The sequence below is a fragment of the Mesoplodon bidens genome (genome assembly GCF_964165515.1).
Source record: "Mesoplodon bidens genome assembly, chromosome: 1".
NCBI classification, from domain to species: Eukaryota; Metazoa; Chordata; class Mammalia; order Artiodactyla; family Ziphiidae; genus Mesoplodon; species Mesoplodon bidens.
In genome coordinates this window covers 50,919,801-50,936,971 of record NC_138176.1, presented here as the reverse complement: position 1 = coordinate 50,936,971, position 17,171 = coordinate 50,919,801, and the positions used below count along the sequence as shown (strand labels likewise).

At 50.8% G+C, this 17,171-nt stretch overlaps 1 protein-coding gene across 1 annotated transcript; it reads left to right on the top strand.

The window, feature by feature from the left end:
- Window positions 1–812: 812 nt before the first annotated feature.
- Window positions 813–7,247, top strand: NPY4R2 (neuropeptide Y receptor Y4-2). Its single transcript, XM_081243215.1, has 2 exons — window positions 813–1,081; window positions 5,414–7,247. Exon 2 carries the CDS (start codon window positions 5,454–5,456, stop codon window positions 6,585–6,587), a length of 1,134 nt encoding a protein of 377 aa, XP_081099341.1. The 5' UTR covers window positions 813–1,081; window positions 5,414–5,453; the 3' UTR covers window positions 6,588–7,247.
- The last annotated feature ends 9,924 nt before the right edge of the window (window positions 7,248–17,171 follow it).

The window sequence follows — 17,171 nt, the reverse complement described above, 5'->3', positions numbered from 1 at the left end:
AAAATTGGAGCAGCCTTTGTAATAAACATTGTCCCCTTTCAGGCAAGTCCTGTTTCAGGTGGACTCCAATGGAGAAGTGCTTTCTTACTTGATTCTTGTTGCAACAATCTTGGAGGCCTTTCCAGGATCTACCAGGGCCTCCCTGACTGTTCGCACATGCACCTCTGAAAGCCTTGGCATTCTCCAGCCAAGGAGATCACCGCCCTTCAGTGATCTCCAGTGAGTCAATGCCTCCAGTCTCAGGGCCTTTGCTCTTACTGTGCCCTCTGCCTGGCCCACATATCTAAAGCTGATCCATTTCCCCACAGCATCTCACTCCCTGCAATAATATTAAGTTATTTACTTGTTTACTTGTCCTTGATGGGCCTTCTCCCCCCAGGGCTGGGAACTCCAGGATAACACAAGGATGGGAACTCTGTTTCGCTCAGCTCTGTGTCTAGCAGGAGAGCCAGGTTCATAGGAGGCCTGTAATTAATATTTGTGAACGAATTTATGAAAGGCAGGTCTTATGCCCATTTCATGGATGGGGACACTGGGGCTCAGAGAGAACACCAACAGGGCAGTTCCAGCCCGCTGGTGTGTAGGGTCGGGGTGGGCGTGGGGGAGGCCGGCGTACGGGGCTGCAGCTCCTGGCGCACGGCGGACGGGAGGGTTCGCGGCCGCAGCTCCGGAGCAGGCGCCTGGGTCGCCGGCGGCCGGCCGGAGCGTCCTCAAGGGCGGCGCGGGCGGCAGACTGGGCGGGCACTGGCGGCGGCGGCGCGGGAGGGAGCCGAGCGGGCGGGGAGAGCGGCAGGGCAGCTCCGCTCCGCACGCAGAGAGCGCCGGGCCGCCGGAGCCGGTGAGACCGGCGCGGGCCCCGCAATTTGCCCCGTGGATCCCACGGGCAGAAGGGACCCGGGCCCGAGGGGTTCCCGGGAAGCCGCGCGCTGCCTCTGCTGGGCGACTGGGGAGGGGTCGCCGGGAGGGCTTCTCAGGGGCTCAGAGCCGCGCAACCGGGACGGTGCGGGGAACCCTGCTCCTCGAGCGGACTTGGGCTCCTTCAGTCTCACCTGTCCTCACCTGTGTGCTGCCGGGAGAGCAGGTAAGGGGTGAGTGGAAAATGTGGGCGCCGCGGGCTTTAGGAGACAAGCTGTTTGCTGAAATTTCAGGAAACAAAGCAGACATTCTTCTCTCCATTCTTAGCTCACGGGAGAATTGATATTATTTGTATTATCCATTAGTTTTCCTCTGAGTGCTGGGAAGGCAGGCTGCAGTGGAGGGCTCCCCCCTCCCCCCCCCCCCGGGTTGCAGATGTTTCCACCTTGTCACGAGAACCGCTTGGGAACTAAACCTGGAGACACTATTTCACTGACTTTGCACAATAGTCTGCCTTCCCGCTCCCAGAATTGCCACCCCCTGGGGTGTGCCTGGAGGACCTGAGGTCTCCTGGTCCGCACTGGGCATCTCTGAGGAATGCAGTGGGAAGTGAGGGACAGTCTTGGTGTGAGGGCCCTCCGGGGAACTCCAAATCACCCAGAAGGGTCTGAAGTGGTCGGAGTGGCCCCAGCTCAGCAGCCCAGGGGAGTGGATGCGATCACCTTGAGGTGATCCAGGTGAAGAGTTGCATTGCTGGAGGCTGCAAGGGATAGACACTCGCTTGTGATAGCCCTTCAAGCCCACGTCTCTCCCCTGGGAGCTGTGCTCTTGTGTTCTTCCCCGGCGAGGGGCCTCTGGGGTTCTGAACTGTGTCGGGAAGGAGGCAGCTCTATCTAGGAGTGTCATTCCATTAGGGACTCCAAACCCGCATCTGCTTGGGAAGGATGAGGGGCTGGAGAGGCTGGGCTGTCCACAGAGCTGCCCCAGGAGGAGGCGGCTCTGAGACAGCATGCTGGGGCCCCAGGCCAGGGGACGCTGGGCGCTGCCACCCCACCTGGGGCATCTTCTCACTTGGGCGAGCCACATCCCGGCACCCCCAGGTGCTCACCCAGTCACGCTTTGTTGGGGATTGGATGTCCATCTCCAACCCTGCCGCTACCGCTCCGCCTGCCCACATTAGTTCACCTCCTGCTTCAAGACAGGCCCCGTTCCTCTTTCCTCCTTTTCAAAATCTCTCTGTCTGGCAGAGCCTGGTGCAGGGGGCTTTAGAATCAGACTGACCAGGGTTCCAGTTCAGCTTTGCCACTTACTGGCTGTGGGGACGTTGGCCAGGTCCCTTCATCTAACTGGGCCTCAGTGTCCTCCTCTTTGAAATGGGGCTGAGACTAGATCCAACCATATGAATTTGCTGTCTTTGCAGGTTGAAAGTGCTTGGATACTGGCAATTTCATAGTTCAGCCTAGTAATGCCCTCCTCCCGGGGCTTCAGTGTGGATTAATGCTCAGGGAGATGTCTTGTGCCCAAAGCTCTGTGAAGGCTAAAGTCCCTTCTGCCCTCTGTCTCCCAGCAAAGTGTTCGCTCTCCAGGGTGAGGCAAGACACACCCCCTCCTTGGGCTCTCTGCAAGACTGGGCTCCCGCCTTCCCTCCCCTGCCTGTCTTTCCAAATTCCCCTTCCTGCTCCTCTGGGTATGGCAGGCTCAGTTGCTTCCATTCTCTCCCCAACCCTTGCCCAGTTACAGCCCCTGAGGCTGCTTGGGCCTCCCATGTGTCTGCGGGACCAAACTCAGACCAGAGTCACCTCTGCATGCGTGCTGCCACTGCCTTCTCCCTACTGCCCCTGTGCAATTTCTACAGAAGGAAACCAGCTTTCGTGCTGACCTGGGGCTCAGGGGTTTGAATTATTACTGCCTTGCCCCTGGAGAATGCTTCTGGAAATCCTCAGTTCCTGTGTACAGAGGGCCTTTCTGGGGTAGGGGCTTATGGGGTGGTTCCCTCCCTGGTGTTCCCTTCCAGCATCTGCAGCTCTGGAGAAAGATGCAAGGGCCAGATGGCAGTTCTGCTCCTTTCTTGGTCCCCCAAAGATCTCCTTCCCATGTTGATGCTCTCCCAGCCCCAGCACTTCCCTCCTCTGCCCCAGTCCCAGAAGCTGCTGGGAAGGGCTGATTTGGGTTCAGGCAGCTGTGTGGTCTAATCAGCAGGGACTGGTGTGGGGCTTCCTGGCTCACTGGTGACCATCCCTTGTGTTAGCTCTTTATGGATTCTCTGAGAAGAGGGCTGCAAGCCAGGCAGATCCCCAGTGCTGCCTTCAGCCCTCCCCCTCCTCCTGTCTTGGCCCTTTCCCTCAATCTATTCTCTACATCCAAATGACCTTTCTGGAATGAACTTGGGCTTGCTGGCAGCCTTTCAGCAGCTCACCCAGCATTCCTGATCTGGCCCACCTCTCCAGCCCATCTTTTGCCACTCCCTTCCACCTACTCCAGGCTCTAGTTATTCTGAACTGCTTACTGTTCTCTGAGGAGGCTTTCTTCTTTCCTGACTCCTTGCCTTTGTACCCTGTTCCCTGTACCTTGAATTCCTTCCTCCACCTTGTCTATTTGGATAGTTAACTCCTCTTGGATCCTTTGAGCCCTGGATCCATGTCCCCTCTTCTCTCATCTGCCTGCTTCCTTCCTCGATCTCCCAGCTCACAGGCATTCCATTCATACTGGTTTTGGTGATGGCAATGTGGCATTGAGGTTCATCTGTGTTCCTGGTGGCTAGTTCCTCTGGTCTGGGAGGGACACGGCTGTATAAGTCATCTTTGCAGACCTTGTTTCTAGCGTGGGACTTGGTACATGCTTATTGAGTGAATGAATGAACGAAGCAGGGAGGATTTTCTGGAGCCCTCCCCATCTAGTAATGGCACTCTGATCATGCTGAGCTTGGCCAGTTTGGAACCAATGGTGTTGTTTCCCATTGTTGACCCAGCCCTGGCTGTTGGTCAACCAGAGTCTTGGATTTCCATCTTATTTGCTGCTTCTGAGCACAGTGTATCTGCCACAGTTTCATGCAGCTATGGCTGTTTTTTCACTCAAATACTGGACCTTATATTTTGCCCTGGTATATTACATTTTGTCACATTCAATTCCAAATGACTCTTTTTGCCCAAAGACTGTGGTACCAGAAAAATCCTCTTGCCTCTGGGATTGGGTAGCTGAAATAACCAGACTATAAACGGTCATTCGAATTCACGACGATCTTGTACGTGGCAAAATGTGACTCATCTTTACAAGCCAAATTAAATGTACAGTGAGTGACATTTTTGATGGCTGACAAATAGGTTTTATTGACCTCTGGTTAATTTTGGCTATACCCTGTAAAAGCTGTCTCTAACTTAGCACTTGAACATAAAGAACATATATAATGTTCACAGTTCACAAATAGACACGACCATTATAAGGCCTCAAAGAATATCTGAAATAGGGTATTCCTCTATGAACAGTACTTATCAAAATGGGGTCCAAGGACCATGTGCATCGGAGTCATATGGGTCAGTTGTTAAAATACAGATTCCTGAGCCCCATCCCGGACTCACTTAACTGCATCTCCTGGTGAGGGATTCCGGAATCTGCGCTTTCAATCTGCCCCTAGAATGATTCTGATGTCTCCTGAAGGTTGAGAACTGCTTGTGGGATTAGTGATGACTAGAGAAGTCATGAGGAAGGTGAGCCCTAGTGGTGTGTGATGATGCGGTGGCGCTCCACGTCAAAATATCTTTCATTGTCATTACCACCTGGAAGCTCTGGAGTCCAAATTCCAATTAAGTCTTGGCAGAGGGTCCCTTGTGTTAAGGCACCAGAGGAAGACAGCCAGGCTGGGCCGGGACATGGAGGTATGGCCCAGGCTGGTGTCTGGGAGCTGCAAGCTGTGACTTGAGCATAGGCATGGATGGGACCCACAGGGAAGGCAGTGGGCATCCCTTGACCTTGGCCTGGTGTGTGTGTACACATAGGGGTCAGGAGGAGAGAGCTGGTGTGCTGATGACCAAGTCTTTGCATACCTGGCTGTCTTCAACTCTGCCATGTGTCACCTGAGAAGCAAGGCTGGCAGGGCAGGTAGGGGCTGAGCCCAGAAGGGCACACTGTGTGCCAAGCCCCGAGGTTTTTGTTCTGTCCTAAAGGGGGTGCCATGGAAGGACCTGAGCACATGGCAGAATGTGTTGATGTCACATAAAATGTGACAAGGGAATTTCTACCCATGTTCCCTAAGTAATTCTGTCCCTGAACTCTGCATACAACAGTCCAACTTCTTTATCATCAAAATAGCCTCAAACTCTGAGGTCAGAGGGAATTTGTGGAACAGGTTCTGAGGTCAGACAGACCTGGGTTTGTATCTGGACCCCCTTACTTATTAGCTGTGTGACTATGGGCAAGTTGCTTTACATCTCTGAGTTTCAGGTCCCCTAGGTCTCAGCCTTGGGAAGGAAGCAGCCATGAACCTCTCTACCTGGTCCCCACTCTTCCCTGGATTCCACACAGGAGGCACTATCCTTCAGTGCCATTTGTCTTTGCTTTGCAGATGTCATCATTGAATCTCCTGGAATCTTTTCACATCCACCATGAATATCTCTCACTTCCTGGCCTTGCTGCTCCCAGAATCCCCACAGGGTCAAAACAGGAGCAAGTCAAGTTCTCTGTACGCTCCATACAACTTCTCTGACTACTGCCAGGATTCCATAGACCTAGTGGTCTTCATTGTCACCTCCTACAGCATTGAGACCATTGTGGGAGTCCTGGGCAACCTCTGCCTGATATGTGTGACCATTAGGCAGAAGGAGAAGGCCAATGTGACCAACCTACTTATTGCCAACCTGGCCTTCTCTGACTTCCTCATGTGCCTCATCTGCCAGCCACTCACAGCTATCTACACCCTCATGGACTACTGGATCTTTGGCGAGGTCCTTTGCAAGATATCGGCCTTTATCCAGTGTATGTCGGTGACAGTCTCCATCCTCTCGCTTGTACTTGTGGCTCTGGAGAGGCATCAGCTCATCATCAATCCAACAGGCTGGAAACCCAGTGTCTCCCAGGCCTACCTGGGGATTGTGGTCATCTGGCTCATTGCGGGCTTCCTTTCCCTGCCCTTCCTGGCTAACAGCGTTCTAGAGAATGTCTTTCATAAGAACCACTCCAAGGCTCTGGAGTTTCTGGTGGATAAGGTGGTCTGTACTGAGTCCTGGCCACTGGACCATCACCGCATCATCTACACCACCTTTCTTCTGCTCTTCCAGTACTGCGTCCCACTGGCCTTCATCTTGGTCTGCTACGTCCGCATCTACCAGCGTCTGCGGAAGCGGGGGCGGGTATTCCGCAGGGGCACCTACAGCTTTCGGGCTTGGCAGATGAAGCGGATCAATGTGATGCTTGTGGTCATGGTGGCTGCCTTTGCTGTGCTTTGGCTGCCCCTGCATGTGTTCAATAGCCTGGAGGACTGGTACCATGAGGCCATCCCCATCTGTCATGGCAACCTCATCTTCTTGGTGTGCCACCTGCTTGCCATGGCCTCTACCTGTGTCAACCCTTTCATCTATGGCTTTCTCAACACCAACTTCAAGAAGGAGGTCAAGGCCTTGGTGCTGACTTGCAAGCAGAGGGTCCCTGTGGAGGAGTCCGAGCATCTGCCTCTGTCCACAGTGCACACGGAAGTCTCCAAAGGGTCTCTGAGGCTCAGTGGCAGGTCTAACCCCATTTAGTCAGGTTTAGGGCTTCTCTCTGCCATGTTCATTACCAGCCTCCCTCACTTAGCTAAGTGGGCACGTTGCAAGCTGGGCGTGGCACTGGCCTTGTGGGGCCCAGATAGGGTAGCAAGAGCCTGTTTTTGCATCCATTTGCCTTGTGAAGCCGAGCATTCTGATGGTACAGCCATTGTTCTTGGAAGAATTCTGAGTCTGGATTCTGCAGGTCGCACACAGTATGTCTTGCATCCTGAGCAGAAGCCAGAGCCGGAGATGGTCTGATTGATGGTCTGTAGTTCATTCTGGTAACTCAGCAACAGATGCCCATCCCGGGAGCCCAGGGATTTCACTTCCACCAGTGAGGCTGCAAGGCCATGGTGCGGTGAGGGGAAGAACACATGGAGTCAGAGTTCTGGACCTTGGTAAACCCCTAACCTCTGTGGGAGATGATGTTTGTGGATGGGCTTTGTAAGTGGTAAAGAGTTCTATGGAGGCAAGACAGTGGGGTTACTGTATATCATTAGCACATCCAGCTGCAGAGAAGGGACCCTGGCAGCCAGCTCACACTCCTCTGCAGTAGGAAAATCAGCCCTGAGCAGCGGGAATTCCAGGGTTCACATCCTACTCCATCCTTTTTCTCTTTCTTTGTATCTGCCACCTTGAATGGAAATAAGCCTGCAAGCATCTCTCCTTGATAAGACTGTGGGCCCCTTGAGGGTGACATCTGTATTGTCAAAGAGCTTGGGTCCCCTATGCCTGGGACAGTCCCTGGCACAGGGAGAGAGCTCCAGAAAGATTTACCATGGTGACAAGAAAGGTAGCAGGTGCCCCTGCTGAGTGCTCAGCTGAGGACAGCGCCCTGTGACACAGTCCAGTGTAGGAAGGGCTCAGGCTGCTGCAGCCACACTCTCTCGCCTGCCCTTCCTTGCCTCCCAAGACCTCTCTTGACAAGGCAGCTGGCCAAGGACTCTGCGGCCCTGCCCAGTCCACCCACTGCAGAGACTTACAGTACTTAAGGCCATGACTCCAGCCTCCTTCGTTCCACTCTGCCCCTGAGCTGACTTGCCCCGGGTGATGTGTCACCGTTCTTCCGAAGCCTCCCCAGGACTTTGGGCCTCCCAGCAGCTTTCAGTAATGGCAGGACCAGGGAGGGAGTTCTTAAAGCCTGGGGCATGGGCTGAAAGGAGCAGAGTGTCCCCCTTCCTCCGGCCAGCCTGGGAGATAGAGAAAGGGCTACGATGAGTATGAATATCTAACCCATGGAGGTCAAGGTTCAGGCTTCTGGATCCAAGGCTTCATTTGTGTGTGGACCAGACAGCTTGTCCTTGCAGAAAGGGAAATGTCAACATTGCTTGTGGGCCACCTTGGATGGGATGTCCAGACCTGGTTGTACCTGCTCAGACCTGCAGAGTGGCTAGCGGCTGGACCCACCATGGCCTCCCGGGGCAGGGTATTCAAGTCTCTAGACCCTTTGAGGGGCCTCACTGTGAGGCTCCTAGGGTTGGCTCTACACAGGGCATCTGGCAAAGGGCCAGGTAGCAGGAGATTGAACAGCCACATTTGATCATCTCTCTGGCCTGGCCTCTGACCAAGAACCCGTACAGCTGACACCAAAGACAACTGCTCTTTGAGTCACCAGCTTCCTTCCTGGGAGCTCCCTTCCTGGAACTGTTTGTTTTGTCCCAACTTCTGGTCACATCTCTCATTCCGTTCCTTTGCTCACCTTTATCCTTTTTTTTGGACAGATTGTTGAGCCATTCTCTTGGTTGCAGCTTGTGCTTGTCCTCTGGTGCCACCTGCTGCTGGCTGCTCCAGGTAACCACCTGCCAGCAAAGCCCAGACCATGGGACCCCTTCCAGAAAGATGTCATTGCTTAAGCTCCGCAAGGAACTGGGGGCCTCAGGCCCCTCCCGATCCCATACGATTGCCTGGAGTTTGTGTGTCACCACTCATCTCAGTGGTGCCAAGATGCTTGGGGACAAGGATGCTTTAGGGTGCTAGCATGCTTGAAGACTGGGGGACCAGGCTGAGCATGTGGTGAAGGTGCTTGGCATTGGGAATTCGGGTAGCGGATGGAAGCCTCGCTGAGTGTCTTCTGTGCTCCCCTCACCTTGCTGGGTTGGCATGACTTGCCTGGATGGCTGTCTCCTGCTCCTGGTTCCTAATGACCTTTGGGGTTTCCCATTTATCCCACCTTTGGCCCTTGTATCTCAAAGTGTACTCCGAAGACGAGCAGCCTTAGCATCACTTGGAGCTTGTTTGGCATGTAGAATCTCTCTTCCCACCCCAGACCTATTGAATCAGAATCTGCATTTTATCAAGATCTCTGAGTTAATGGTGCAAACATTCGAGAAGCTCTCCTCTAGGAAACAGATTGCCCTGGAGCCTGGAGCCACCTTTAGACACCCACAGTGGGATCTCCAGTAGAGCTATAGGAATCCTAGTTCTAGAGATATGGCTGTAAAATGGTATTGCTGAAAAGGTAGATTCCGTTTTGATTGCATATCTGGCTGCATGTGGACATATTTCTTGTGGCCTTTTCCTTCCTTCAATAAATATTTGTGAAATGAACAGTTTGCATGGTTATATTCTTGGCGAACGTGCTCCTCTATATTCTGCTCTGTTTCACTTAAAACATCAACAGTTTTCCATCTTGCTGGGTATTATTTTTGCCAGCTGGTTAAGAATCTAGAAAATGCTCCAGTGAAAGCTGGTGCCTCTGAACAGCATCTCTCTTTAGCTCTTGGAGGGGCCTTCTCTCACCCAGAAAACAGACCTGCCCCTGATAGTAGTGGGAGTAACCCATCTTCAGAGGAGCACCATGGCTGGAATTGGAGACCCACACCGACAAAGACTGCCTGGGGACACTCGGAGGGTGCAAAACCTTATTGAGTCCTGTCGATGAGAGTGTAAATCCTACCTAACTTTAGCCCTTCCTTATTATTTTTATTTCTTATTTTTCAACTGCACCACATGGCTTGTGGGATCTTAGTTCCCTGACCAGGGATTGAACCTGGGCCATGGTAGTGAAAGCCCTGAGTCCTAACCACTGGACCGCCAGAGAACTCCCAAGCCCTCCCTTTTTAAAGAAATGACCTTGACTTGTTTTTTCCATCATAAAAGTAATCATATTCATTTTAAAAAATATGCAAAATAAAAATAAAATGAAAAAGGAAATAATATTTCACCACCCAAAGATGATTACTGTTTATAGTTTAGGGAGTTATTTCTTTAGTTTTTATATATATAGTGTTAGGGTGTTTTTTGTTTGTTTGTTTGTTTGTTTAAAACATCGTTGAGATCATACTGTGAGCGTATGCAGATTTACATGTAAATTTAAGGATTATTTTATCTTTTTATTGCTTAACTTTATAAGAATATCTATTCATTCATTCAACAAATACCAGTTACATGGTAGGTGCTGGGGGTAAGTGATAAATAAAATAGACACCATCCCTGTTCTCAGGGAGTTTATAATCCAGTCAGTGGGTCCATTCTGCATCCTTAATCATTATCTATTGTGGCATATTTAGATGTTCCTAGACCTATGATAAAGAATTTTGTGACAAATGTCTATGCAGAGAACTTTCTTCTGTATTTGGAATGATTTCCTGAGGAGAGATTTCCAGAAGTGGAATTAGTGGGTCAAAGGACATGGTCATCTTTCAGGGCTCTTGATGTGTATTGCTAAACTGATTTCCCAAGAGGCTGGAATGATTTCCACTCCCTGAATAGTGCCTGCTTCCCTGTACCCTGGACACTGTTGAAAAATTACCATTAATGAAAAGACCCCCATGTTCACTCAATCTTGTTTTCCTCTCATTCACTCATGAGCATCACTCCAACATCACCAGTTTTCTGGGCTCCCCTTCACACAAAACTCCTCCAGAGGCTTGTGGAATCTCGAAGTCTCTGCTTCTCCTCCTCCCATGCTCTTTTGTCCATCCAAGTAGCTCTTGCCAAGGTCACTGGTGACCTCCGTGTTGCCAAATACCATGACCAATTCTCAGTCTTGTCTTACGTGGCAATCAGCATCATGCGGCAGTTGGTCAGCTTTTTCTCTTTGAAACTCTTCTGCATGTGACCACTTCAGGAAGACACTTGCGGTTCTCTCCTGACTCACGGGGCACTCCTTCTCAAGCTCCTTTCCTGGGCTCTCATCTCCCTGACCTTGAAACATTGGCCTGTCCCCAGGAAACCATGGAGGCCCATCTGCTCTCATTCCCTAGGTGGGTTCATCCAGGCTCCTGGCTTTCTTTTTTCTTTTTTTTTTTTTTTGTGGTACGCGGGCCTCTCATTGTTGTGGCCTCTCCTGTTGCGGAGCACAGGCTCCGGATGCGCAGGTTCAGTGGCCATGGCTCACGGGCCTAGCCGCTCCATGGCATGTGGGATCCTCCCGGACTGGGGCACGAACCCGTGTCCCCTGCATCGGCAGGCGGACTCTCAACCACTGCGCCACCAGGGAAGCCCTCCTGGCTTTCAATACCACCAAATGTTTCAATGTCCAATGCTCCCAAATGGGAATCTCTAGTCTGGACTTTCCCCTGCTCTCCAGATTTGTTTATCCAGCCATTACTTTGTGTTTACTGGACATCCAATCAGCGTGTTCAAAAGCAGGCTCCTGATTTGCCTCCTCACCTCTTCTTCCTTAAATCTCCCCCTTTCAGTAAATGGCGACTCCCTCATTTCATTTCATTGCATCCCAGTCTTGGGACCAACCTTCTGTTTACACTCCACATCCAATCCATCACGAAGTTCTGAAAGTTCTGCCTTCAAAATGTATTGAGCATGACCATTTCTCACCTCCCCCGTCTCTGCCTTAGACTGCCTGGTCTAAGCCAACATCACATCTACCAATGTTATTGCACTGGCCTTCTCTCTGGTCTCACTCATTCAGAGCGATCCTTTGAAGCCTAAGTCAGGTCCCTCCACACCTCTGTTTAAAACCCTTCATTAGCTTTCTGCCACTCAGAGTAGAATTCACAGTCCATGGCCTGCCCAAGCCATCTGCCTGTCTCTGACGTCACTTCTTACCACCTTACCCTCGCCCACCGCCTGCACCAGTGCTGGCCCCTCTGCTGCTGTCTCTTGAACACTCTAAGATTGCTCCTACCTCAGCCCTCTGTGCTCCCACTCGGGCTGCTTGGAATGCTGCCCCTGATATCAATGGTTTCACTCCTTTGCTCCCTTTACCTTAAGTGAGCTTTTATCAGAAGATTGCTTCCTCAACCATGTTATAAAAATATAAGCCCCCTCACTCTGCATTCCTACTTTATGCCATAGCACCTAGTACCCTATGACATGCTTACACACATTGACTGCTTCACTGTGGAGTGTCTCAGTTCCTCATTAGAATACAAACCCCATGAAGGCAGGGACCTTGTATGTTTCGTTCACTATCTAGCTCTCCAAAGAGTGTCTGCATATGGGAGGTGCAGAAGAAATATCTGTAGAGTAATACATTTAAACACTTTTATATTTGATCAGTGAGCATTGATGACTTCAGCCTCTTGTTTGTGGAGTCCAGTCTGGCTTTGTAGGATTTTGGTCCCAGGTTTCATAGCTATTGTGAGCCAACTGTTTGACCCTGAGCAGCTCCCTTTGCATATTGCTTTCCGATTCCTCATCTGTAATAATGCTGACTGCTATGTATTTAGTGTCCCAAACACTCTGCTAGACACTACATACATTGCCTCTCCTCAACCCTGGGATTGGGTAGATGAAGAAACTCAAGCTCAGAGAGGTGAAAAACTTTATCCCAGTTTTCAGAAAGAGCCAGGTTTAAAACCCAGTCTGATGGATCCCAAAGCCCATGACTTGGACTGTTGCAGCATGAAAGAAGGCTGACCAGATGGCCTCTAAGCTGCCTTCCAGCTTTTAGCTAGAGAGTTTGAACTTTAGGACAATGGAGAAGCATTGTAGGGCTTTCAGCAGGGGAATGGCATGGTCAGGTTATATTGAGAGAGAGCTCTGTGGCTGAATGGGCCCGGGTTCCCCTAAAAGCAGAAGCTGAGGCAGAGGCTTAAGGGCTTTTTCTTTGTTAGAGAATCCAATCCCAGGAAGCAGATTGAGGGACCTGGGGAATGAAACAGGGAAAAAGAGAGAGCCAATTCCAAGGTATTTTATGAGCTGATTGTTTCTAAGAGGCAGATGATCACTTGATTTTTGGTATAGCTATCTCAGGACAGTCTGTCTGGAAGGAGAAAGAAGTAAGAATTTATTCATTGGCTCCTTTTTTCCTTTTGTCAATGGTTCCCCCCATGGAGTTGTGCACTCATAGACACTGAACACACTTTCCGTGAACGGGACAGCTCCAGGAAGAGGTGAAGTAAAGTGTTGTGAGGGTACGAGGTGGGGCGGCATCAGGTCACACCTGTGGGAAGTTGGTTGGAGCCTTGCAGGGTTGGATGATGCAGCGGCCACGGGACCAAGAAGCAGGTGAAAACCAGAGGATCTCAAGTAGGGCAAAAGCGGCCTCTGATGCAGGCAGAGCTAAGCTGGGATGGGAGGTGTTATGGATTGAATTGTGTCCCCCCACATTCATAAGTAGAAGTCCTAACCCCTGTTCCTCAAAATGTGACTTTATTTGGAAGTAGGGGCATTAAAGATGTTCTTAGTTAAGATGAGCTCATAGTGGAGTACGGAGGGTCCCTAATCCAATATGACTGTGTCTTTACAAAAAGAGGAAATTTGGACACAGAGACACTCACACACAGGAAGAATGCCATGTGAGGATGAAGGCAGAGATCTGGGTGATGCTTCTACAAGCCAAGAAAGGCCAAAGATTGCCGGAAAACCACCAGAAGTTACTAGAAAGGTATGGACAGATTCTCCCTCACAGGCCTCAAAAGGAACCAACCCTTCTGGCCCTTTGGTTTTGGACTTCCAGCCTCCAGAACTGTGAGACAATACATCTCCGTTGCTTAAGCCACCCAGTTTGTAATACTTTGTTATGGGAGCCCTAGCAGACTAATACAGCAGGTGAGATTGAAGGGAGGGGGACCCGTCTATGTGAGCTATTGGGTCGGCAGGTGTTCAGTAGTTGGAAATAGACCACAATTCAAACTTGTTATGATGAAATAGGGAATTTATAGACTCATGTCATGGGGCTGTCCAAAGGAAGTTCTTTGACTGTAGGCTGGATTCAGGGGTTAAAACAATGACATCAGAGCTCTCCTTTCCTTGCCCCCTAGTCTCTATCACTCTCTCTAATCCCTTGATTCTGCTGGTCTCTTCATAGCTTTACACTCTACATGTGATAGTAAGAGGCCCCACAGCTCCTGTCTTACCTTGGTCCTTGTGAGCCCAAGGAGAAAGGGCATAGGTTTCTTGCCATGCCCAGTAGAACTCCGGGGAGGATTCTGATAGTTCAGCCCTTAACTGATGACCGTGGCCAAGTGGCTGGATACTTTCTGTATCCAGGCAGGCCTGGATCCCTTGACCACTCCTAGACCAAGATGGTGGGGTCAGCCCCACTTGAATCACATGGATGTGCAGGGTTATCATACTAGGGCATAGAGGTAGTCCCCAAAGAAAGTAATGCCAGGCAAGCAACAAAAGCAGAAGTGGACTTAGAGAGGATAAATGGATTAGAAAGATACTTGGGTGTCAAATGGACAGGATGACTTGGGTGTGGGAGAGAGAAAGAAGATTCCCAGGTTCCAGACTTGGGAAAGTAGGTATATGTCTGGTCCATTTAGTGAGATGGAGAGGGTTTTTATTTTTTTGGTTTATCTTTGGACATGCTGTGTTTGGGGCCCTCTTGGGTGTGCAGATGGATGGCCAGATGCTTGAGTCTGGAGCTCTAGAGAGCTTTGGCCAAGGCCTGACCAAGTCTTGCTGAGGGGTGGGGCTGGGTTGTGCTAGACTGGGGTGTGAGCTGATCTGGAGCTGGATGTGGGCCAAAGGAATTCCAGTTTCCCAGAGCTGAATCTGCTGATAGGACACAGGTCGGCAAACAAGGTGGGGTCCTGGGATACGGGGTGGGGTAGTGCTCAGCAGGATGCCCTGGTAGACAGGGTGGAGTAAGCCAGGCACAGGAGCTATCTTCCCAGAGATGACACCAGGTAAGTTGCCCTTCATCTGTGACCTGTGGCCTCAGTTCTTTTGAGAATGAAGGACTGTTTCAAGGTCAAGCTTCTTGGCTAGAAGTTGGGAGTTGTTGCTGTGACTTACTGCTTTGTAGGGATACAATGATGCCTGAGAAAATCCTGAAAAGTCCTGGAAGTTCTTCAGAGAAGGAATCTGTGATTCTTACACCCTGTTGAGAGATGGTCTGGTGGTGGAGGAGTGAGCACAGCTGTCATCTCTGTCTTAAAGCGTGTCATGCTCACTTGGACCGACATCTTTAGTGACAAGGCCCTTGGCCTGACCTGGTCTGGTGGTGGGGCTACTCCCCAGAGTACCTCTTCAAGGCTACAAAGATACATCTCACAACGGCTGCAAATATACAGACAGACAAGACTGGGGCTTCTGGGTCCTGAGAAGATACTGGGAAAGGATTTGCAGAGCATATTCAGATGCCTTCTTTTTTTACATCTTTATTGGAGTATAACTGCTTTACAATGGTATGTTAGTTTCTGCTTTATAACAAAGTGAATCAGTTATACATATACATATGTTCCCATATCTCTTCCCTCTTGCGTCTCCCTCCCTCCGACCCTCCCTATCCCACCCCTCTAGGTGGTCACAAAGCACCGATCTGATCTCCCTGTGCTCTGCGGCTGCTTCCCACTAGCTATCTATTTTACGTTTGGTAGTGTATATATGTCCATGCCACTTCTTAACCGACAGCAGCCAGGCACTTCCTACCTCGGGCAGCTGGGAAGGCATCTGCAGGGTGAACTTGCCAATGAACCATCGAGCAGGAGGGTGCTTGTGAATGGGGCTGTGTAATCATGGCCCTTGAGGTTTCTAGTTGTTTAAATGTCACCCTTTATTTGAAACTGATTCTTGTCAGACTTCGAAAAGAGTTTGTCGGTGCTGTACATTTCCTTTCATTCATGAAGCTGTTAATGGACATTCGATTAGTCATTCAGTCACTACCAAGGAAACCATACTGAAAATGGGGCATGCATTCAGAACAAAGAACTTCCACTCACTGAGATAACCGTATCTCCCTTAAAGATAGTGCGCTTTGTGATGGCCAGCAGCCTGTTGCCACCTTGTAAATGTCATTTGCAGCCCCTCCTGGGTTTGATAACTTTAAGGTGTGGGGGTGGATCTACAAAGGATTTCTTAAAGAGAGAGACCTCCTTTTCCTACCTTTACTTTTACAGACTCACGTACCTGGAGCTCGTGGGAGACCTGTGCCGTACCTGGGCAGGTGTGAGCACCAGCCTTTTCCCCAGACCCCTGGGCACTGTCAGGGTGAGCTGTCAGTTGACAGTGGGGCCTCAGTCACATCCTGGCGGAGGGAATACTGAGGTTCTGATTGGTACATTTAACTATTCAGAGGAAATGGCCAGTACCACATTTTGTCCAGTGTGTAGCTTTAAAACAGTTAAAGATAACATGATTTATATAAGAGAGTAGGTGTTTCAGCATCTGTGAGATCTGGGATCCATGGCTATGGGTAGGGCAGAAGGGCTTGGAGCCTGAGCTCTGGGGAGGGGTATATGCAGCTGATGCCCTTCATCCTTATTCATCGGCACCTTCTCTACAGATGGCATGACTGAACCACCTCCAGACAGGCAGGTATGAAAACAACTGCGCAGTGCAATGACAAGGGTAATTATAGAGTCAGGGTGCGGAGAAGGAGCCAGACGTTCTCCATGAGGGCATTTGGGGTAACGCGCCTGCAAGTTCACGGGGCCAGCAGGATGGGAAAAGGCTCACTTTGCTGTGAGCAATGGTGGGAGGTAGCAGATCCAGTGCATTTGGGGATGGGGCTGCTGAGGGTAAGCCTGGACGGAGAGGTGAGATCCGGTGGAGGAGGCCTCGCATCCCAGGCTAAGCAGTTTGACTATATCATGCTGGTAAGGGAAGACACTAACAGGTCTTAGCAGAGGGTTCCACGGTTAAGTTTGAGTTAGGAAGGCTGCCTTTGACTGCAGTGAGAAGAAGGGGTTAGGGTAGTGAGAACTAATGTATTCAGCTGATTCCTGGTTTAGCTATTCTCTGCAGGCTGGCCTCACAGGAGGCTGGTCTCCTGCAGAGCTCCAAGGAAGCTGGCTCCAGCTGGATCCTGAAGACGACCAATCTTGGTAGATCACTGCCATGTCATAGGCTGGAACCCCAAACCCTGGCCATGCCAGAGTGAGGCTGCGGCTCCCCAACTCTGAATGCTGAGCTGGAAGAGCAGGGCAGATGACCAGAGTTCTGCCAAACCACACTGTGATCAAATCCCGAGTCCTGATCCAATCAGGAGAGGGGCTGCTGCTTCTCTAATCATAAAAGCCCAAGGCCTGGGGTCCCTCTGCTGGAGTCTGACACTAGTCCAGCTAGATCCCCATGCAAGGCCTGGGAACGGGTCTGTGCGCTGTTCCGGAGCTTACCTCTGTGGGTTTCCCCCACTGAACCCTGCTGCAGCAGGCAGCGTGTGGGCCTCCAGGTACTTTTCCCTTGTTTGCTCAAGGAGTTTGCAGCCCTAAAGCCATTTCC

Coding starts and splice junctions, on each gene's coding strand:
- NPY4R2 (XM_081243215.1), top strand. CDS start 5,454: ATGAATATCTCTCACTTCCTGGCCTTGCTGCTCCCAGAATCCCCACAG.